The sequence below is a fragment of the Haplochromis burtoni genome, unplaced genomic scaffold (genome assembly GCF_018398535.1).
Source record: "Haplochromis burtoni strain Fernald_Lab_line unplaced genomic scaffold, NCSU_Asbu1 Contig_161, whole genome shotgun sequence".
In the NCBI taxonomy this organism is placed as follows: Eukaryota; Metazoa; Chordata; class Actinopteri; order Cichliformes; family Cichlidae; genus Haplochromis; species Haplochromis burtoni.
The window spans coordinates 299507-322569 of NW_024582522.1; the positions used below are offsets into that span (position 1 = coordinate 299507).

Genomic DNA, 23063 nt, shown 5'->3' on the forward strand with positions numbered 1-23063 from the left:
CACACATTTGCATTCATATTGCCTAATTTGGGTTGGTGCATAGAAGTAAATGATATCGTGTTTTTTTTAAATGAGTGAACCCTTGGACAATTAAGAAAAACTCTCAGGTGAAATAACTAAAACGTTCGCATTTTGGGGTATGATTGTGTGCCCATACAACTCAAACTGTACTAAACTAAGGAACTGGTTGAGAACATGTGCTCTGAAGACAAAGAAGGTATTGTATTTAACTTTGAACATCCAGGAAATCATCATGTGTGACTTTGTGTGAGCCGGACTGATTACTGTTTCCTTTTTGATATTTTAAGGTGGTATTTTAAGGATTTCTAGATTGTCTCTATAGTGCAGACGTCTCACTGCATCTACAGTGTGCAAACACATTATCTCAATTTTAGCTTTTGACACAGGCTCGCTCTGAAAATCTGTATTGATTTTAGTTCTATTGAAACTAGTTAAAGCACGTTCCGGGCTTATAAATCAACATGAGCCCAAACAGACTGTGAGATCATCTTGCAAAGCCCAATATGAATGTGTCGTATTGGGCATCTGATAAAGGGACACTGCTGCTGCAAAGTGAAAGCAGAGGAGTGCCTCAGCATCCTCTTTTATTAAAAGGGATCTTTTTAAACAGTCATGTCGTCAATTTTCTCTGATTTCACTGTTTTACCGTAGTGTTCATACGGGCTCTTTTTTTAAAAGACATTCGTGTATTACTTTGTTGGTTTTTCTTATTTATTTCTCATAAAATTGCTTGTTGTGTGAGTCATTTGGAATGAGGGACAAACTGGTGCTGTGTGTTTTGATTGCGATTGATGCTTTCTTCTCAAACAGAGTGACTCATGGTGAATCACAGTGGGGGTTTTTTGTGAAATCGATTAAGATTGGCTTTGTTAATGGTGCATGTGTGTGCTTGGGAAGGGTATAACACTTGTTAACAGAAAAGGCAGGGAGGAAGCAGGGGCCGGTCCCTTTGTTTAATCTGTGCTTCGGTGAGCTATAAGTCTGCTTCCTGTCTGTATACAGCACTTCATCGTGACAAGCAGGCACATATTAGCAGAAATATTGGCACTTACTTATAGCGCTGATCATATTTCAGGGCTATATGCATGTGATATGCTGAGACAACAAACTCAACACAACAAACAAAAACTGTTTAAGAAGGTTGTACTGCTCATATCTACAGACAGTTCTGTGGCTGAAATTTGGAATTGAAGCTGGTGGATCTGACCTGTGAAAGCCCTAATTAAAATTACTGGACCTGAATTAACATGCATTGCTGGAGTTTGCCCTGCTTGCTGCATGCGCCGAATGCTCATCAGCCACTTGACACCACTTCCAGGATTCAGCAAAACCAGAGGAAGGCAGATTGGAATTAAGCTTTGTTTGTATAAACGATTTAATGGAATAGAGGTCCTGTTTGACATTTGGTGTAACCTTGTGATGTTGATGTGGCATTATTGTTAGTAGTAGTTTTGAAAAAAATCACCCTGAGATCCTAATGTTAAAGTATAGTTATATTTAACCCTTTAAGCTCATTTCCAGTTTTTTAAAAATTAAACTGTTTACATTAAACTTAAAGCATTTTATCCATCTTAATGTTGCATCATCACACCTGGTAGTTTGTTGTTGAGGTTATCGGTCCCTCTCTACAAGCTGCCAGTTAAGGCAGACGTTTGTGGAGGCACTACAAATTTGACCTATGTGAAGAGGATAATTCATTGATTATTAATGATGACAAACAGTCCTCTCAGCGTAGGATTAGGTCAGACTTTCAAAGTGAATATAGGCACTGGAACCTTTGCTTGGAACCTCTCCTCTTTGGTCTGCAGAACATTGGCGTCCATGTTTTCCAGAAACAATTTGAAATTTCAGTTCGTCGGACCACAGAACAGTTTTTGCCTCAGTCCAGTTCAGTTTAAATAAGCTTTGAGAAGATGATGGAGTTAATAGTGTTTCCAGATCGCATTCAAGTGTTGTTTCTTCTTTGCATGATAGAGCTTTAACCTGCATTTGTGGACGGCACAGTACAGCATTGCAGGCAACAATTTCTGGAAGAGTTTATGAGCCCATGCATGAATTTCCATGCCCAGTTTAAATGAGCTCATTCCTGTTTTTAATGCAGTGTGGCCTGAAGGCTTTAAAATCTCAGGCTTCCAATACTGATTCTGGCCATGTCTCTTGCGCATAGAGATTTCTCCTGACTCCCATAATCCTCTGAAGCTTTTCTGTGCTGTAGATGGTGAAATATTTTTGACAATTTTAAGTTGTTTTTTTTTTTTTATTGTTCTACAATTTCTAGATAAATGCAGGTTAATGAACTCCTGCCCATCTTTACTCCTGAGAAACTCTCTAAGATCCTCTTTTTAAACCCGATCATGTTTCTGACTTCTGCCTATTAACTGTAGTTAGTTGCAAAATGTTTTTGCAGGTGCTTCTTTTTAGTACCACTTTCTTTTCCAGCATTTTGCTTCCCTACGCCCCAATTTTTTAAAGATGTGTTGTTCATAATTAGCTAATATTTTTCATGAAGTGTTAAGATGTCTCATCTTAAACATTTATATTTGTTTTCCTTTGATTATTGTCAGTTCACAAGATTTGCAAATCATTGTGTTCTTCTGTAATTTACATCCTTGCAAATGTGGTTATATTTTGCAGATTGAGTTGTGTGTTGAGTTAACTGTGACTAACAACACAACATCACAAATGTGAGTTAGTTTCTCTGATTTTCTTAAAAATTAAGCATGGTCTCATTTAAGTTAAAGGTTGTGACTTTATGAAATAATTACATCCAATTCACATTTCACTTGTTACATGTAATAACTTAAGATGTCAAATATAAGAACCAGTGTTGCACCAGGAAGTGCGGTCTCTGTGCAGCTAAATTAACACCTCTCAAATAGGTGTTAATTTAAAAATAAATAAATAAACCTTAAACACAATAACCCTGATGAATTATTACAGGATTGCTAATTGTGTTAGACTGCAGCTATTATCAGTTTATGCCTAATAACTGCATGTAGAAGCAACCTGCGTCACTCTTGTCAGTGATGTAGTTTTGAACCTACCAGTGATATTATCAGTTATTTAAAGGGTTTTTTAAAGCAGCGCAGCAGTAACCTCTGGGCTCCCAGTGAGACGGAGAGAAATGCTGAAGGTTCAGCAGCATCTAATCTTGCAGCTGCAGCATAGATGTGTGGTGAAAGCAGCAGCTATTCTAGCTGGAGTCAAACTCACTGCCCTAGGTACTCATATAAAGACTCATGCTTAGATTTTTGTCTTCACAATTTGCCCTTAGTACGCTGTGTGTTTGTGTGCTTATGTGTGTATGCTTGCAGTTATTTATTCATGAACGAGTGTTTGTTTACTGCTGTATTTGTGCAGTTGAAATGACTGTACTGAACTGAACTGTTACTGAACTTTAGACATTGTTTATGTAGACCGTACATCGAGTTATACAGATGGAAAACTCTGAATTAAACTTCCATAAGCTTTCACTTCACAATGAATCATAAATGGATTTATTTACTTATATGTGTACATTGGAATGATCCTTCCTTCCTTTCTCCAGTTCACCTGAAATGCTCCTGCTTGCAGATGCTTAGCTGTCAGAATGGACCGTATCGATATCACATTACTGTTGTTAAATTTTAAAGTTTGAGCAAAAATAACCAAGCACATTGTGATCTGGTCCATATTGTTTTGTTAGTGCCAGGACGCTATGGGCTATTGTGAATCAGAGCCACACCAGCATGTGTTAAACCTAACCAGCTTTGGTGTCTCCATGACAGGATTACCACATCAAATATGAGGGCAGTCTCCTGCAGTGGCATCCTGTTGGTACAGGCCCTTTCATGTCCTGTTAAGACCCGAGGCTTCACTGTATACACTTCTCTCAAATCCCCAGTGTAACAAGGACATTGTGTGTGTGTGTGTGTGTGTGTGTGTGTGTGTGTGTGTGTGTGTGTGTGTGTGTGTGTGTGTGTGTGTGTGTTCACACTTGCACATGAATACACATGTGCCCCCTCATGAGTTTTGAGACAGACAGACAGATAGATACATTTTGGGTTATCCGAATGAAAAGAACTGAACATGCACAAGCACCTAGCACACTGAAAACACACACGTCACCAGACAAATAGATCTGGTGTTTTGGTTACTTACAGTTTACATGTGTTTCAGAGTAGTATTTTTCCTGATTCTCAGAATCCTGATGCCGAGGACGCTGGATGCTTAATACACTTTGGGTGATTATGTGTTATTCTGGAAGAAAAGAAAAAGGCATGCAGAAGCTAGCCGAGCAACATAAAAAAAGATGCTACAGTTAAAAGCAGCTCTGGTGTTTTGCTGATTGATGTCAGTTTTCTGGGAAGAAAAAAAATACTCACCAGTGTTCCCTTGAAAGTAGACCTGGGCATTGTTCATCCACGTGCAACATCCAGCCCATTTGCTGTCCCTGACCAGCCATGTTTGGACGATGGGAAGTTAGAAGTCAAACATAAATACGTACATATCACATTGATGACTCGGCATCAGAAAATGGCTCACTGCATTTTTGTAATTTCGAAATAGTTTTAAAAAAAATTTCATTTTAACTGAATCTTTATCTTTTATTTTAAATCCACTGTCATGTGGTACAGAGGCAAATTATTAAGAAAAAAGTGTACCTAGCATCCTAACTGAAAATTCTCCGTATTAAGAAGAGATGAGCACACACATTGCAGCAGGTAGGGTCATGCCCATACTGAAGGTTATCCTTCCAGAGAGGCTTTTCTTTATTCCCCTTCCTGCATCCCCTTTAGATAAGGGAACACAGTGATGCTCAGCACTATCTCCTATACTAAACAACAAGCACAGAGGCTGTCCTTGAGACCTCCACAGAGGTAAAATAGAAGATGGTCCAACATTATGTTCTACCCTGACACATTCAGACCTCCCAAAAATAGTGAAACCTCACCAGACAGATGTGTTCAGTCAAACAAAAAATCTAGAACAAGTAAGTGATGGATAAAGTGCTGGGTTCACTATGCAGTGCTTATATGCATGGAAAAATGTTTTTGAGTGATCCAGAAGAGTAGAAAAGTTATACGTAGTACAGGAAATGAATTGACCATACCTTTATGTTGCATTTCACAGCATGCACACCCTATGAAGCAGTATACAGGATTCAAGTTCAAGCAGTCTCAGTGTATTTACTGTCAGATCATATATGTTTATGAAAATAAACATATATCTTATGTTTATTTTCATATATATTATTTTCATATATGTTTATGAAAATAAACATATATCAGCACTAGAACACAGCGTAAAGTCTTTCTTTGAGAACAGGATGAAAATACAGGACAAAAAAACCCACTGAGAAATGGAGGGACTGCAGTGTTAACTGTATGTGGGAAACTTGAACTTATAGACAACTGTAGAACTAGTAAAAATGCAAAATACTGATTAGAATTCTGCAGTGTGATTATAGCGGACAATGCTAATGCTAATTCAGTGGGTAGAGCGTATTTAACATCAAGGTATCTGTGTAAAGATCTGTCTCGGTGAAGGTTCGTTTTAAGCAACAGCAGCTGTGAGATGCAGATGTGTTACACTATTAAATATCTGTCATAACAACAACTAGTAAGTTATCATATTTTAGACCCCCCTCAAGAACATCAGAGTTACACTGTATGAGGTATTTAGTCTGTGCAGCTGTGGCTTTGCTGAATGTTACTGTGGCCTGGAGCCAAAGCCAAGATAAAGAAACGTTGCTGCTCACTGGGTTATTACCTCAGGCTCGGTAGATATGACCTGATAGCTGCTCTAGTCTCTCAGCTCTCTCTCTTTCTCATCCAGTCTCACACAAAAAGCCCCATCTTGCAAAAGCAACATTTTCTAGTTCTAACTCACAAAGTGTGTCTGTGATAGACAGCTGAAAGATATATGGCAGTTCTTTTGTATACATATGAAACAAACAGCTGCTGCACAACCTTAGATTATTGCTATTATTTTTATTATTCACAGAACTTAAACTGTGGATCCCAAAATTCATTTGTCTGCACTGACGTAAGTGCAAATATAAGCACACTATTATGTGAGCCTGGCATAACTAGTGTACTATATACAACAGCTTCCTCGCGTTGCCTAGCCTCAAGAGCGTCAGAGCATTTAATTCCCTAAATACAATATAATTTTTTTATTAAGCCTGCAGGCTACATTGCCTCTTTTTCTTATGAGATTTCAGTCTGGTCAGAGAGAAGCAATGTAACTGACTATAACCAAGCTAAAGTCTGCTAGCAGTATTTTTCATTTAGCTGAAAAATGTAAAAGGTTTCATGTAAGAATTAAATTGGATTGACAAATAAATAGTTTATACATTAAAAAGTGTTTTTGACTGTATCAAAGTTCATCATTTAAACTGGGAAATAGCAGCTTGAAGAAACACTCACAACTCTAACATTGTTTCTAGCTGTTTTTAGACCCTTCAGTCATGTCATGTGATCTCCACTCCAGACTGATTTTGCAAAATTGTCATGAAGATAAAAGTTTTTAAAGGAAATACTGAGTCACCACTCATTTCTTTATATTGTGCTTGGAAAATGAGAAATAGATGAAGTGATTTCTTGATGCATGTGTAAACATATATGGGGAAAAAGCAAAATGCAAAGCTACAAGCTACAAGCAGCTACAAAAAGAAAGTTATAGCTTGCCTTCAAGACCTTGAAAAGGACAAAATCAATGACAGCCTTACATATCACCGCCTTTATCCAGGGGATGCCTTACCCTGCATTTACGGACTTCCTAAAATCCACAAGGAAGGGATCCCACTCAGACCCATAGTCAGTAGCATAAACTCAGCCACTTATAACATTGCAAAACACCTTGCTACCATCCTTGCACCTCTCGTGGGAAACACCGCACACCACATCAAGAACTTCACCGACTTCACCGACAAGGTCCAGAAACTTACCCTGGATCCAGATGAAACCATGGTGTCCTTTGATGTAGTCTCTCTCTTCACTTGCATACCCACCACGGAGGCCGTGGAGACTGTCAGAAAACGACTACAAGAAGACAGCTCCTTGGAGGACAGGACCAACTTCACACCCGATCAGATTTGCACACTGTTAGACCTCTGCCTCACCACTACATATTTCAAGTATAACGAGGGCTTCTACAGACAAAAACATGTCTGTGCCATGGGCTCCCCTGTGTCACCTATTGTAGCCAACCTTTACATGGAGGAAGTGGAAAGGAAGGCTCTTGGCACTTTCAAAGGAAGAGTACCCAGCCACTGGTACAGATATGTAGACGACACCTGGGTCAAAATCAAGACACAAGAAGTGGAATCCTTCACTGCGCACATTAATGCTGTGGATAAAAACATCAAGTTCACCAGGGAAGACACAAAGGACAACTGTTTGCCTTTCCTGGACTGCGCTGTGCACATTGAAGAGAACGGCAAACTCAACATCGAAGTTTACCGGAAGCCCACACACACGGACCAGTACCTCCTCTTTGACTCCCATCACTCTTTGGAACACAAACTTGGAGTAATCAGGACCCTACACCACCGGGCAGAACATGTTCCCTCTAAGCCTGAAGGAAAAAAGAAGGAACACACACATGTAAAGGAAGCACTCAAAACGTGTGGTTATCTTAATTGGGCGTTCTTAAAGTCAGCAAAGAGGCACAGAAAAGAAGATCAGACACCAGTGAGGGAGGATAAGAAAGACAGACGCAACAACATTGTCATCCCCTATGTAGCCGGTGTATCAGAGAAACTCAGGAGAGTTTTTCTCCAAGCATGACATCCCAGTGTATTTCAGACCCAGCAACACACTCAGACAAAAACTGGTTCACCCGAAAGACAAAACGCCAAAACACAGACTTAACAATGTGGTGTATGCTGTACAGTGCCGCAAGGAATGCCCAGACCTCTACATTGGAGAGACCAAACAGCCACTTCACAAACGCATGGCACAACATAGAAGAGCCACCTCCACAGGACAAGACTCAGCCATCCATCTGCATCTAAAGGACAAAGGTCACTCTTTTGAGGATGCCAATGTTCACATTTTGGACAGAGAGCACAGATGGTTTGAAAGAGGAGTGAAAGAAGCCATCTATGTCCACTGTGAGCGACCATCTTTGAACAGAGGCGGTGGTTTACGACACCAACTGTCTGCCATCTATAATCCAGTTTTCAGTTCCCTTCCCAGACGTCTTAATGCCCACTCACATCCTGGGCCTCAGGAAATTGCATGCTAGGGTGGGGATATGTTTCACAATGAGCTCACCCGAAACCCTGGCTGATTGTGACCCACACCCGTTTTCACACCTTGGCTCATGTGATTAGGTAGAGGATCATCAGGGGGTCCTTTTGTCCCTCTTTGGGGGGAAACTCCCACTGGGTTTAAATCTGAGACTCTCCACCATTTGACCCTAGAACTGAAGAAGCTTCTCGGATGAGAGGTGAAACGTCTTCAAGCAACTTAAAGAAGTCCAGACGCTTTTCTTTCCAAGCTCCTTAGACTAAGATGACCTGGATGACTGAGAACCTTCACAGACAAAATGCAAACAAACAGAGTTTGCACAATTTTACGAGCCTGAAAGTCAATATTTTGTATGACGACTTTATTCTTCAACACAGCCTGAACTCTCAGGCAGTTAATTTAGGCATTGTTGTTTCTTCAAACAGTCCTCAGGAATAGTTCTCCAGGCTTCTTGCAGGACATTCAAAGCTTTTCTTCGGATGTTGGCTGCCTTTTGTCCTGTTTTTTGTCAAGATGACCACACTCATCATTAATCCCATGATTTCAATAATGGAAAGTTCTCTGTGGAGGCCAAACCATTACTGATAGTGTTTCATTGTGAATTTTTATATGTTTATTTTGGCAGTATGCTATGCTAAAAAGTGAAACTGTTGCTAATCAAACGCTTTCCAGTTAATATTGGATGGTAGATCTAAAATCTAATGTTACCTTTCTGCATTCGTGACAAGATCCCCAACACCACTGACTAAAGTTCACCCCCGAACCATGACAGAGCCTCCACCGTGTTTAACAGATGACTTTATAAACTTGCTGTTGTGCTTCTCTCCTGACCTCCAGGTGACAATTTGAGCCCAAAAATTCAAATTTGGATCATCACTCCATAAGACCTGCTGCCACTGATACCAAGTTCTTGTCTTGTCTTCCTCTGAGACCATCTCTGAGGCATCACTGAACAGTAGACAGATCGGTTGAGAGGCCATTTCTCTGGTCCTGTGTTAGGTTGTTGCAGGATTTTGTTCTCTTTCTTAAGAACATCGGTCTCAGATGCTGTTCATCTGCTGTAGGTTGTTTTTTAGGCCTGCCACTTCTTCTTTTGTCCTCCACTTGTGCAGTTTTCTCAATTTGTTATGGACACACTGCAGACCACGCCAAGATATGCCAAGTTTTCAGCTAAGAACTCTTTGGGCATCAGCTTGTTGGTACAAAAATACTATTTTATGCCTGTCAAACAGTGTTTTGTTTGGATTTTTTTCAACTAAAGAAATAGGAACAAATGATATACTTTGCTGCCTAAAGATACAAAAAAAATTGGTTCTTTGCTAAGTTGTCTGTTATGCGTCAACACATACATTTCATCCCTAGAGTTAGGTACCTTTATACCTGAATGATTCATGGGTCATTGTTAAGTGGCTTAACAAATCAAACCCTGTGAAAATAGCCAGGTATGAAAATGAGTAAAAAGTAAGGCAATGTCCAAGTAAGAAAGCCGAACTACAGCTTACAATCACACCAAGCCTGGCTCAAAACATACAGAAGGAGGACTGTCTAATACAGTACACTGGCAGTGTTTAGGATTTCATCCACCCAGGATTCATTTGCAATTTGTCATCATTTCTATAGTTGGCCTAAAGGTAAAGAAGGCCCACTCACTTGCTTTTTCTGGAGCTTTCACCTTTATCGCATGCTGTATGTTGTATCATTACTGAACTCATGTGTTAGTAGATTCACTTGTCACATGACCAGACTCCATCTGTTCATGAAGCTTTACCACCAAGAGAGAGTTGTTAGCATGTGTCAGTCACAGTTCACTAGTTGATTCATGGAGCTGAATTATAGACGAGTACAAAATAAGTAATTCTCCTTATTGGTTTGTTTCTACCATATTACTGTGCCTAGACTGCAATATGTCTATCAACCACTGTTTCAGCTGTCTGATGTAAAGGTTCCAGTGAAGGCAGTCACTCCTCCTGACTGAGCAGTCATTATTAATATCACAGGGTTTACCTCTAAAGTTGAAATATATGTGTTTGTATACTTTGGCAACTCCGTTTGAATATAACTTAGATTAAGAAGAGACGTTTTGGGTATTGCATTCGATAACATGATGTTTTTTTTTTTAGAAATATATGGCTGCAAATTGTATGAGACAGATATTTTGCAGTCTATGCTTTGAAGAGCCTCGAGGTATTCAGCAGCTGAAATTGGTTTAAGTCCAAAACAATTTTCAAAAAAAATTGCAACACTGTGAAAAGCAATAGAATTTCAAAGTGAAGGTTGTGACCCATCAACAATGTTTTTTTTATATATATGTATAAAATATATATTAACACGAACGCACACAGACAGACACACACACACACACACACACACTCGCAGAGAATCAATGAACAAACATGTCTAATACAGGCCTGTAGTAGATAGACAATGTGTTTAAACTAATTGTGCACAATTGCCCATGTCTTCACTTTAATGTTATACTTTGTTAAAGTTTTCTTTCTCTCGTACATTTGCCATTTTTTAGCCATATTTCCCAGCACTAATGCTCAGGTCGCCTGCTGTGAGCAGCTCTCTGGAGATCGTCACACAGTATCTCCATACTGAGTTGAGGTCTGAGCTCCTAAAAATGATTTTTCTTTGTTTAAAGAGATTCTCTTGAAGCTTTACTTTGATGTTTAGTGTAATTATCTCACTGTTCTGCTGAACGTTATAACCACTCTGATATTCTTCTTTAAATAAGCGATGGTCTTGAGGACAAAGTTTTCTCTCAATATTGGAAAACTGACAACTCCAAGACCACAAAGACGGAATCAGATCAAGATGCTTCATCTCACAGTGTAACGAATAGCAGTAAGAGTGGCGTCAGTGTTTTTATCTAATTCTAAAACAGACAATTAAGCAAATTTTCCGCTGCTCACAAAGGTTTAAATTTCATACTGCAAACTGTGCATCGTCTTGCTTTTTTATTAGAGCTAATTGTTATGTGTTCAAGGATCTGTGTGCTTCATCAACAAGCTAAACACAAAGACGTTTATGGACTTCTATATGAGTATAAATAATAAAGCAATATGTTACTCCATCTGTTAGGATTTAAAATAACTTGATTCCGTCTTCATGATTGTTACCAATTCTATAAAAATGACAAAAGCAACACAGTAGATTTCTGTCCATGATGAGTCCTTGTGGAGTTTTTTCCCCCGTTTCTCTGATCACGCGCTCAAACTTCTTGCTGAGCCCAGATGGAATCGGTTGGGGGTGAACACTCATGCCAGATATCAAATTTGAAATCTCAAGTCTGCCTTGTATGAATCACAGATGAACACAATATGGATGGAAGTGGATTCAAAACTAAATGGAATGAAAAAGGGGTTGGTTGGAGTACTGGTCTCCTAATGCAGCGGTCCCCAACCCCCGGGCCGTTTGGTACCGGGCCGCGAGACTTGAGGCTCGGGTGTGAAATGTATGGTTTTCAGGGTTTTTATCGGTTTTTAGCATTATGTTGTTATCATTTTTATCGTTAACTCGGTTTTCCTGGGTCTTTTCACGTGTGTTATGAATAAATTTTCTTTTTTTCTGTACCAGCACTAGTTTTATTTTGTTGTATTTATCCGCGACACCTTAAAGGCCGGTCCGTGAAAATATTGTCGGGCATAAACCGGTCCGTGGCGCAAAAAAGGTCGGGCACCACTGTCCTAATGGAATAAACTAAAAACAGGCTTGTGCAACATGACTGTTTAAAGTCACGACGTGCCTCACTCATGTGCAAAGAAGGAAATATTGAAGTGTTTTCTAAGTGTGTGTGTGTGTGTGTGTGTGTTTTTTTTTTTTCCATTTCTAGAAAAATATCAGTCATATTTTTTATCACAGTTTTATTATGAAAATTTATTTGGATCTTTGTTTTCTTCAAATTACTTTTTTTAATCTGAAAACTCTGTTGAGACCTTTTAAACTTGTGGTTCTGTACAGAAGTGATATTCATTCTAACCTAACTAACCTAACCTAACCTAACCTAATTCAAGGTGTCATTCACACTAGTAAGCCTTAACTTGATTCACACTACTGTGCAAAAGTCTTTCCTTTATAGTTTGCTCATTTCTCTCCTTTTTGCTTCACAGGAGCCAAACTTTGCTGTAGTTTTTAAGGAGCTCTTGAGCAACAGAGATTTTTCATTTTCTGAATTTACAAAAATGTCAACAATAGTACAGTTTGACAGATATAGGGTAATATTTTGGTGATTCCCAAAGATCAATTTGCTGAAAACTTGGCACATGTCAACGAATGTGCAGTGTGTTTTTTGTTTTTTGTTTTTAAATTGGACAAGAAAGAAGGGAGAAGCCTGAAAACTATATACAGCAGATGAACAGTATCTGAAAGTCATGCCCTTAAGAAACAGGGGGAAAAAAATCAACAAAGATACAGGACCCAAGAGATGTATCTGACCCTTCAGCTGATCCATCTACTGTTCTCTGAAGCCTCATCAGAAATGGTCTCAGTGGAAGGCTGGCTGTCAAGAAGCCCTTTATAAGAAGGGGGAAAGGGGAGAAAAGGCTGAGGTGTGCTGAATTGCACAATACTGACTGAAAATCAGTGTCAAAGGGTCTTGTGTAGTGATGAATCCAAATTTGAACATTTTGCTTTAAATCATTGTCAATATGTATGGAGGAGGTCAGGTAGAGCTCCAACAGCGAGTGTCTACAGCCATCTTTACAACACAGTGTAATGTCTGTCATGGAGTGAGGGAGCAGACCTTAATATTATTGAAGCAGTGTGGAACAAATATTAGAAATGTAATATAATTCTGCTCACTGTTTTGGCCCATGGCAGGTGATTGACATCAAAGAGAAACTCAAGGAGTCCAAAAGGTTCTGGTCCAACTTGCCAGATGACATCTGTGCCAAGGGCAAACTCACAGAGCCCGATGAGGAGCAGTGCTGGAACAGCCACACTAAGGGCAGGTGAGGACTTCTGGTACTCTTTATAAGCACAGCAAAGTCACACGATCTCTCCTGTTATCACATATTGCCTGCCAGGGATTAAAATAACCACACTCTGTTCAGAGATTATCGCTCGCTCTCTCTCTCTCTGTAAGTACAATGGGTTAGTACTCTTATGGAGAACTTGTACAGTATATAATCCCTGAAGGCTGTAACACCCAGAGGAGAGAGGCGCTCCAACACTTCTTGTCACCGGCGTTCAGTTTGCAGTGTGAAGCTAAACCGTACAGTTGATTGGTCACTGTGTCGTGTCTGTAACCGTGAACCAGAGAAAATATATCAGCTCATCACTTTAGCCCTCTCCAAGAAACAAAATCAGCAGATGGTGCAATAAAAGACAATTGTTTGTGCCAGTAACATTTTTAAGCACCACTCTAAATCTGGTGAGTAAATTGATAATAAAACATCAGTAACAGTCAAACTGTGTTAGAAGTGTGTAAAATCATTGGATTCTCTTCTTATTTGAAAACGGACTATGTCCAGCTCCGTTCACCTTTAAGTTATTAAATAAAATACAAAATGATTGGAGAAGATGATGAAGCACAGATTGCATCGCTGCAAAGCAGTTAAATAATTCTTGATTCACTAAGTTACAACAGACAAAACAGACATTTGTGTGCTTCGGGCATGTTAAGAGCTCTCTGTGTGAAGTGCAACCACTCCCAACATGAAATAGACCGTTAAGCCTGATTGCACTCCTGTGTTTTGTCTGATTTAAGCATCTGCCATTAGAAAGAACAGCTCTTGTAATTCTGTCTAATTTCACTTGGTCTACTTTGGGACTCAGCTTGTCATCCCAAATCATGAGCGCACATGCTGCATTTAAGAGATATGCTGCATGGAAATTACCCTTATGGAAGAGAAAAAGAAAAATCCTTGGTAAATAGTTATGTTTTCTACACATTATGTGTCTCGTGCTATGATCTACTACAGTGGTCCCCAACCGTTTTTGCGCCACGGACCGGTTTATGGCCGACAATATTTTCACGGACCGGCCTTTAAGGTGTCGTGGATAAATACAACAAAATAAAACTAGTTATGATATGTGTTACGGTATGTAACACATATCATAACACACGTGAAAAGACCCAGGAAAACCGAGTTAACGCTAAAAACGATAACAAAATAACTAAAAACCGATAAAAACCCTGAAAACAATACATTTCACACCTGAGTCTCAACTCTCACGGCCCGGTACCAAACGACTCACGGACCGGTCCGAGGCCCGGGGGTCGGGGACCGCTGATCTACTAATTAAAGTGGCCATTTTCACCTTTATGTCATAAAACATGCGTAAAAGAACTTTGTGATTGTTACCTTCACGAATAAATGATTATATGAGACAAGCAGCCATGTGGAAAAGAAAGTTTTCACAGGACTGTGTGCAGTTCTTTGAAATACTAATACACTAAGATTCAACTACCTGCAGTCGTAGTACTTTAAAGCACTTGTTTTCTGTATGTTCATGGTTGACCCATGACTGAAAGGTGTCCAGGGTCCTGTGGCAAATAAGAGAAGTCATGTTCGGTCTTTTCTAACTGCAGTGTTAATAACTTTAACATTTAACATGCTAATCGAGGCCTGTAGAGTCAGAGAGGTAGCTCTTGGATTTTCTGCTTATTTCTCTGAGAATTGCTCCGTCTGACATTGGGGTGAATTTCCTGGGGGTTTCCACTCCTGGGAATATTGTGGCATTGTTTTAACCTACCATGAAACTGCCAAACTTCTGCTCTTATAGAGGTGCTCACACTTGCTGTTGATCAGTAAGTAAATTTGGTTTCTGGTTACCCTCTGGAAACAGTAACAGTGTACTTAGTTTTTAACAAGACTTCAGAGAGTTTGGTGAAAACTTTCTTTTTCACAGGACTGTATAAGACTACAAGACTTGTGTATATGAATATCACATTAGGGATATTATTGGAGAGATTTCTTTATTCTTCTTTGTGACAACAAGCAAACTGAGAATCACATTTCACCAGTTACACCGAAAACACGTGATATAAATAGGAATGCTTTATTCTCGGTTTGTCTGTGAGTGTGCATGGTCTGAAGTTACACAGTGTTAAGCTCAGTGAGCCGCCTCACAGTAGATTTAGCGTCAGTGATGATGGCTTTCTGTTGTTGCAGCCAAGCTATCAAGCATACATAGAACAACATAATTCATGAATATTTTTCATAAACATAGTGATAATAAATTATTTACTAAAGGATGTGTCAGTACAGATTTTTTACATTAGTTTATTTATTTAATATCATTTATTTTATTTTTTTTCCGTCAGTTCTGACTTGACTGTCATCAACATATGTCCCCAAATACTCGACGATACTTTCAAGTTTTTTGATGTGTCGCTGTGTCCAGATATTTTCCTGAAGTGGTGAAGGAGGGTCTAACCAACCAGGTGAACAACCCAGAGGTGGAAGTGGATATCACCAGGCCCGACACGCTGATTCGGCAACAGATCATGGCGCTACGTGTCATGACCAACAAGCTGAAGAACGCATACAACGGAAATGACATCTACTTCCAGGACTCCAGTAAGCTTTCTTATTTGCTTATTTTTGCACTCTATCAATTACACACACGCTCACAGCTCAATCTGTGGGTGGAAGCAATCTAACAATAAGTAAAATAGATCAAGAAAAGCTTTCCCTCACTGCATGTTACTTTTGATATGGACTACATTACACCACACGCGGCACTGTGACAAATATATACACTGTTACTACTGAAATAAGATCTCAGTTGTCATTCATGTAGGAACTCAGTATACAACTCTGCAGGATGTTTAGTGTTGCACTGAAGCAAGACTGACATTTATTAGGAGAATAAATAGCTCTAGGTGTGGTGACACAGACAATGACAGACAACCAAGCCTATGTTTAGGAAGATGCACATCTCAAATGCTGCTATGACAGAAACCATTCTTTCTGATTCTGTGGATCCGCTTAAGCTGACAAGATGGGAGAAATTCGGCGAGCTACAAACAAAACATGTGGCTGCATGACTGCTGCCACCATAATTTGTACTTCAGCTCCATCTTTGCTGCTGTCATGTTTGTTTTTCTCTTGGGAGTGGTGTCGACTTCAGCATTGTAGATCCGACGCTAAAGCGCCCGAAATTATTGCATAGGTTGGCAAGGGAGGCAAGAAAACCGTAAAAAAAAAAAGGACGTTTACGCGTGATTTGTTGGTGAGACTTTCTCCCGCACTTTGCCGTTCACAATCACATTTCCCACCATTTTAAACTGAGCGAGGAAAGCTTGGCACTGTCGGCTGTAAAGGAAACTTTTACACCAGCACTTGAGATCAGATAATCAAACAGAATTGCCCTGAGAAGCAGATCTTTTCATGGCTGCTAAGTAAATCTTTGTATGTTTTTAAAATTGAGGTCTGTGGTTAACTTTGACATGTAAATTTGCCACACTGAACAATAGGAACTGTCTCAACAGTAGCTTTGAAGGAGCCGAGAGTCCCAAACAGAAAAAAATGAACCCAACTCATTAGCTTTGTTGTACCGTTCACTTTAATTTTTAACCTCACGCTGTCAAGCTGTTCCAAAAAAAGAAGCCGGCGTGTGTTGTACAAAAAAATTGAACTCAGTGTCTCATTAGGTACACAAGCCGGCAAAGTCTTAGTTCAACAGCTGCTTTAGCCATACAACTAGTCATTAATAAGGTGTTCAGCTTATGTACCACCAGCACCTCAGATCGAAGAAACCCTCCTGAATTACCACAACGACAAAAATCATGTGCAGACTCCGTGGGTCCCCTTCCCCCGAATCAACAAGTAAATGCATGTGGAGGCAATATTAGGGTAATGAGTAAAGAAGTGCTTGTAGGACATTTGAGAAAGTCTGTGAAATTTTAATCATAACATATTTCAGCCTTCTTTTCCCAACATACTGTAATTAATGTGTGAAGCTGTTGCTTTGAGGTGCTAGAACAATTTACAACCTCATTTCTCCTCCTGGTTTTTATGGTAGAAAGCAGGCATTCGCTGACAAGAATGGATTGTACTGCTGTATTTAAATTCAGATTTCATAGATTTTCTTTATGTATTTGCATAATTACCCTGTACAATAACACCAAGTGTATTAGATTGGATACGGTTTTTATACCGTCAGTGTCATTTTTTAAACCCTAACCTTAAACCCTTGTATGTTTTAGTTTATTTAAGATAATTAGGCTGTGAGCAATAAATTGGACAAAAAAGTCAGATATAGGACAACTGATATGAATTAAAACTAGTATGCAAATTGATATTTATTAATAAAAACTTTAGATTTTTCTGGCATTTGTTTCATGGTTCAGGCACTGTAGGGTAAAGAGCTTGTTCATCAGCAAGAGTTTAGAGGATATTTTCTATCTTTATGTTCACTGTAACAACTCCAGTGCCTAAAGTTTGCTGTTGAGCAATTAACCAAACAGTTTTCCGCTCATACAAAACTGAACTGAATAGTTGAAGCAGCTGCTTAACACCTGCTGTTGAGCTGAAGACTGCAGGAATCTGTGCCAAAGCTGAAAGCGTCACAACCTTCAGTCGCTCACTAATCTAAATACTGAGGGTTATTTAAACAGTGATGCTACAGCTTTGCCAAGAAAAATAATAATAATAGCATAGTAGATAGTCAGTAATTGTGAATATTTGAACTGAACAAAACATTTCAAACAACCGAAGCGACTAACCAAATTATAACACCCACTGTTGAATATATCAGTAGGATGTGTGTGGGTGAGCTTTTTGTTTCTTCTTTTTCTGCCACATTCTCGTGTGACCGGGGCTCGATTGTGCGCTTTCTCTTCCCCTCTGCAATGAACCGCACTCGGTAGCTGCTTCAGATAATGTTATTTTCATCTAATTTTTAATTTGTGTTGCTGCAGGTGACGAGGGCAGCAGCTCCGGCAGCGGCAGCGGTTGCTCCGACGGCTGCACAACAGAGTTTATTTTTGTTGGAACAGAGGCTCCTGTGATCGGAGCTGACAGAAGCGATGAGCGCGCAGCAGCCGCGGGCAAGTCAGTTTCCTGCGGACCCTCCGTACTGCTGCTGACGGTTGCCCTCACACTCCCGCTTTGGGCGATGCAGACTCAGTGGAGATAATACAGTGTGGCCCGCATTACCGCTGACTTTTTTTTACTGTTACGTAACAGTATGTTTAACAGCAAGTTGTACTGCTGTTCCCTCACTGGACATGTAGAGCCTCCTGGAAACCTGTTGAGAATGGCTTACTGTATGGTGTGGTAGGAGTGAAAGTGAGTGCAGTGCTGCATCCCGCTTGTCCCCCAAAGAATGCTTGGTGCCATCAGTGAACCAGCTTTCACATCAAAATAAAGAAAATGTGTTTTCTCATTATTCTAAAGTGAGTTTTGGAGGGTAAAAAAAGCCCAAAACATCTTTTAGAAATGAAACCCTCTAAAGATGGTTCTGTCAGTGATTTTTTGCTCCAGATAAAAGGGAATCTATTTTTCTTTTCCTTTGTATGATGAATGGAGAAAACGAGACAACACCTATTTTATCCTATTAGTCTTCTCCCCCAAAAGGAAAAACAAAATCAAAAGGAGAAAGTTTTACTGTGTGCATGCGTGGATATGATGTTAACTGACAAAACATTCTTTTTTTTTTTCCGTTTTTATGCAGGCTACACAGTTTTTTGGAGTGATTGTGCAGGTTGTACAGTGCTAGCAGTTTGCCTGGTTTCCCGTTTGGTCATATCGACGTGGCTTCAGGAAGCAGCAGGTCTTACAGCCACATTATTGTTGCACATTTGATTATCTCTTGAGAAAGTGCTATCGTACTGCACTAAGAGAACTACTTTGCACAGATTATTTTTGTTGGCTTCATAAGTTTCTACAGCTACAGGAAACATCCACCCCACAGAGAAAACGATCTATATTTTCAGATCATTTAATTGATTGTATTGTATATTATAAGCAGTTACAGTATGTGTTACAGTGGAAGGTACTGTAATGTAATCTTACTGGCAATGGATACTTTTTTTTTAACAACTGTGTCATTGTTTCTACAAATTATTTGATCATCTGTTAAATAAAAACTAAGAATGGTTCTGCAGCAGCACTAATTGCCTGTTAACAGCGTTCAGGTATCTAATTTACTTTCGTCTGTCTGGGTAGTTAACATGCACTCACGCTGGTTCTGTTATTCTCAGAGGACTTGGAGGAGAGTAATAATAGATATATCCTTATGAAATTTTAATTTCCTTAATTTTCTTGGCTGCCACACTGATGAATTTTGCTTTATGTTACTTGTTTATTTGCATACATGTAAAGTTACCCGTCGTAACCTCTGATATCCTCTGCTGGTTACCCCTCATGTCTTGCAATGCATCATACTGAAATTTGCATGTTCTTTGGTTAATGAGAGCAGACCTATGCCCCCTACAGGCTACATGCGGTGTAATTGGTCGTGTTCTCTTAGAGGACGCGTACAAAGTCAGCAACTTTTAAAAAAGAGTTCCGAGGCCAGAGGGCTCCAAATGTACTCGTACAACTAAGGTAACTATTCGTAACTTTCATTCTGTGTCCTGCAGGCTTTGACCTTTAGCAGACTCAAGAGGCTCAGGGAGCAAAGCACTTCACAAACACAACACAGTGGTTGATGTCGAACTGTATACCAGAAGGGTTCATAGCTGAGTGAAAGGCTATAAGTGGCGGCCATAATAAGAACTGGTCACATTCGCCGAATGCTAAAGTAATGCACTTCCTGTTCTGTCTCCTTTAGCATGAGATGCACTGCACCATACTTTATGAAAGGAAATGAGTTAATGCTGTCTCTCAGTTCCTCGGGGTTTGAGCGCACGCAGCCGTTATTAATGTGAGCACTCTGTTGTTTCAGTTTAATAACTGTTAGCCTGCAGTCTTTAAAGAAAAAATTCAGTTCCAACATTGGTAAAAAAAGATTTTTTAAAAAGCACGCTTTGTCTATCACATCATGCCAGATGACCTCACCTTTTGCCCTGTGTCAGCTCAGATAGGCTCAAGCTTTACGTAAGTGTTCAAGAAGGACTTTTTCTTTTTTGTTATACTAGAGAAACGATAGTTTTAAAGTACCCAGCAACAACTTGATAACACCAATCTGCCAAGTGAGATTCAATTAGCACTAAGTTCTAAGTTCTCATTAATTCTCCTCCACATTTTACCTTATGACATTTTCTATTAAGATCAAGGGAAAGGGTTTAGAAAAAAAGATGGGACTTTTTTTTTTTGACAATTCATCTGCAACTAATGGCTTTAACATCTAGTCGCAGAGAAATGTAGCTTTCGGATACAATATCTTGCAATATGTAGCGTGAATCTTGTTGAAGCCATCACGAGTGTGCCTGGAGGATTGAATCTCATCAGCTCATAAGTACCTGAAATGTTTTCACAATACACAAGCCCATTACTTCAACAGAGACCTTCCAGTAAATACACAAATAGACAAATCAATAGGAGCTATGAGCAGCTAAAGAGATCTTGTGTTTCATGTACAAAAGCTTAATAAAGAAAATTCGGGGCACGAGTTTTCCTCGTCTCCACAGCGTGAAGAGGGGATAGAAAAGCACAAAGTTTGTGCAAGCGTCATGGATCTCTTCACAGAAAACACCATAAGGGAAATCTACCCTCGGTGTGCTCATATGACTCACGAAAGAGAAACTGAGCACCACAGGAAGCTCCCACAGTTGACCTCTTTCACCTCACTTCTTATCGAAATGGTTTTAGGATAAGGTGACTGAACAGCAGCCTCCTACTTAAAAAAAACACAAAAACCCCAACAGCATAGCAATTAAATCACTGAGCAGCAAACCTTATTTGTGTAGCACAACAACTGTGTTTAACCAAAGCATGACTAAAGACAACACTGAAGCGATTAACAAAAGGCCACCCAATAACTAATTGTGCACAGAAACACGAAGCAGTTCCATTCACCTGTCATCAAAACTGGTTGAAAATCACAAGGGTTCACCCTGACTGAGGTGAAATGTTAGCGCATAGAGCAAAACAAAAGTGGACAAGTAAATTGTAAACAGATTTGGAGGATAAATCATGATGCAAAACAAGCGTGTGACATATGAAGAGACTTTAATCTTCTTTCTATTACTCTATAAAACAAGCGTATACACATTTTCCTCACTATCTAATGGCGTTTTCCATCTTTTCACGGTACCGCTTTTATTTTAATTACTATATGTCATCCCATTATGCAGCCTGATGTGTGACTAAACATTTAGCACTATCTGCTGTTTACCCTAATGCTTAGTTTCTAATATTCACATGACAGCAGGGGGATAGAAAACAAAAAGATGTTTTGTGTGCTTGTTTGTTTTTGGTTTGTTTGGGTTTTGTTTTTTGTTTTTTTTAGAAATTTCTTTAAAATGTGCTGTACATCTGGATACAAAATAGAACTACCGCCTACATTCTTTGCTAAGACAAATCTATAAAGAAACAGTGTGCCTGAACTCACTCACTCTATCTATCTACACGCACACACATATATATGTATATATATATATATATATGTGTGTGTGTGTGTGTGTGTGTGTGTATGTATAAAATCCGTTTGTGTTTTCCTTCTATGCTGTGCACTCAAAAATGTCTAAATGCCAACATGCAATGTGCCCCAATGCACAGTTGTCAAAATAACCATTTTGCAGCTGGCAGTTATGGTCCAGTGAGGGTCTGAGATCATAGTTAACGCTCTAATGAGTAAACTGCAAAGCACCCATTAAAAAGGGAGCAGTGAGTCAACACGGGGGTGATTTCTACCTGTGTTAATTAGTCACCAACAATGCCTGGAAGCAGCCCTGGGAGACTGAGAAGACTTCCCCAATACCCACCAAAACTGTGCATGCAGGAGACCTATCTACATTCGCTTCACTGCCGTAATAACTGAGCAACTCATTGGTGCCGGAGAGAGGATGCGATGCACATTTTAAAGCCCTGGGTTTGAAAAGGTACATGGAAATTTTTAGTGCACACTAAAACGGATGACTGAGCAAGTCTTTGGAGCCTGTCAAGGTCAAAGCCTGCATGAGACGGGACGAGGGGTGCATTGGAAACTTTAAACATAAACACAGTTAGATGACTCGACTGTGTTTAAATCGTTTTTATACAGAAGTTATACGAGTCACTGTGTTGCACTAACAGCTTTTTAAAATTGCTCACGTATCCTGTGGTAACAGACAGACGACCAGCAGAAGCATCAGCTGCTGCTGTTTCAGTGGGTCAGACGGGGAGTTGAGAGGACGTCACGCTGTAACTATTTATAACATGGTGAATGTTGAATTAAATGCCGTTGAAGTAACTAGCTGTCAGTCCTGTGCAGTGCTGGTTTTCCTCATCTTTACTCACCCAGGAGTACCGCCCTGAGGACGCGATAATTGAAGTGAAGGAGGTTTCATGTAAAAGTCATGGTTTGTTACATGGAGGCTGTTGAAGTGTGGACTGATAATTAATTTTAGCTCTGGACGTTTACACTTAAGCGAGAATATCTAGAACGTTTCGACCGTAATGGCAAAAATGTTTTTTCCTTGTCTTTTTTTTTTTTAAACGCGCTTTGTGTTTTGGTGATTTCATAATTGGCAAATTAAATGAATATGCTGCGCAACAGGAATAAAACTCAATTATAAGTGCAAGTTATTGGGTTTTACTTGGAGTCAAACGCAGCCAAAACATTGTGGAGGCAGATATTTCTGAGTCAGGGTCGGTAGTGAGGCGGAACAATCAGTGCAGTGTGTGCTTGATAATAAGGCAGGAAGTTAGCCGTGTGGCTTCAGATACGGCATTGTTTAAGCTTTGGCACTTCTGCTCCTCAGTGGGG

General features: G+C 39.7%; 1 protein-coding gene across 2 annotated transcripts in view; it reads left to right on the forward strand.

Annotated features, from left to right (window-relative positions):
* The window catches only part of gpc6a (glypican 6a), a 142668-nt gene extending 122199 nt beyond the window's left edge, over positions 1-20469 (forward strand). For both annotated transcript variants that reach the window (XM_005932697.3, XM_005932698.3), the window contains 3 exons: positions 13080-13210; positions 15609-15784; positions 18130-20469. In XM_005932697.3, coding sequence (XP_005932759.1) covers positions 13080-13210; positions 15609-15784; positions 18130-18347 — 525 coding nt within the window. In that variant the 3' untranslated portion in view covers positions 18348-20469. The remainder of the gene's footprint in view (positions 1-13079; positions 13211-15608; positions 15785-18129) is intronic.
* Positions 20470-23063: the final 2594 nt, after the last annotated feature.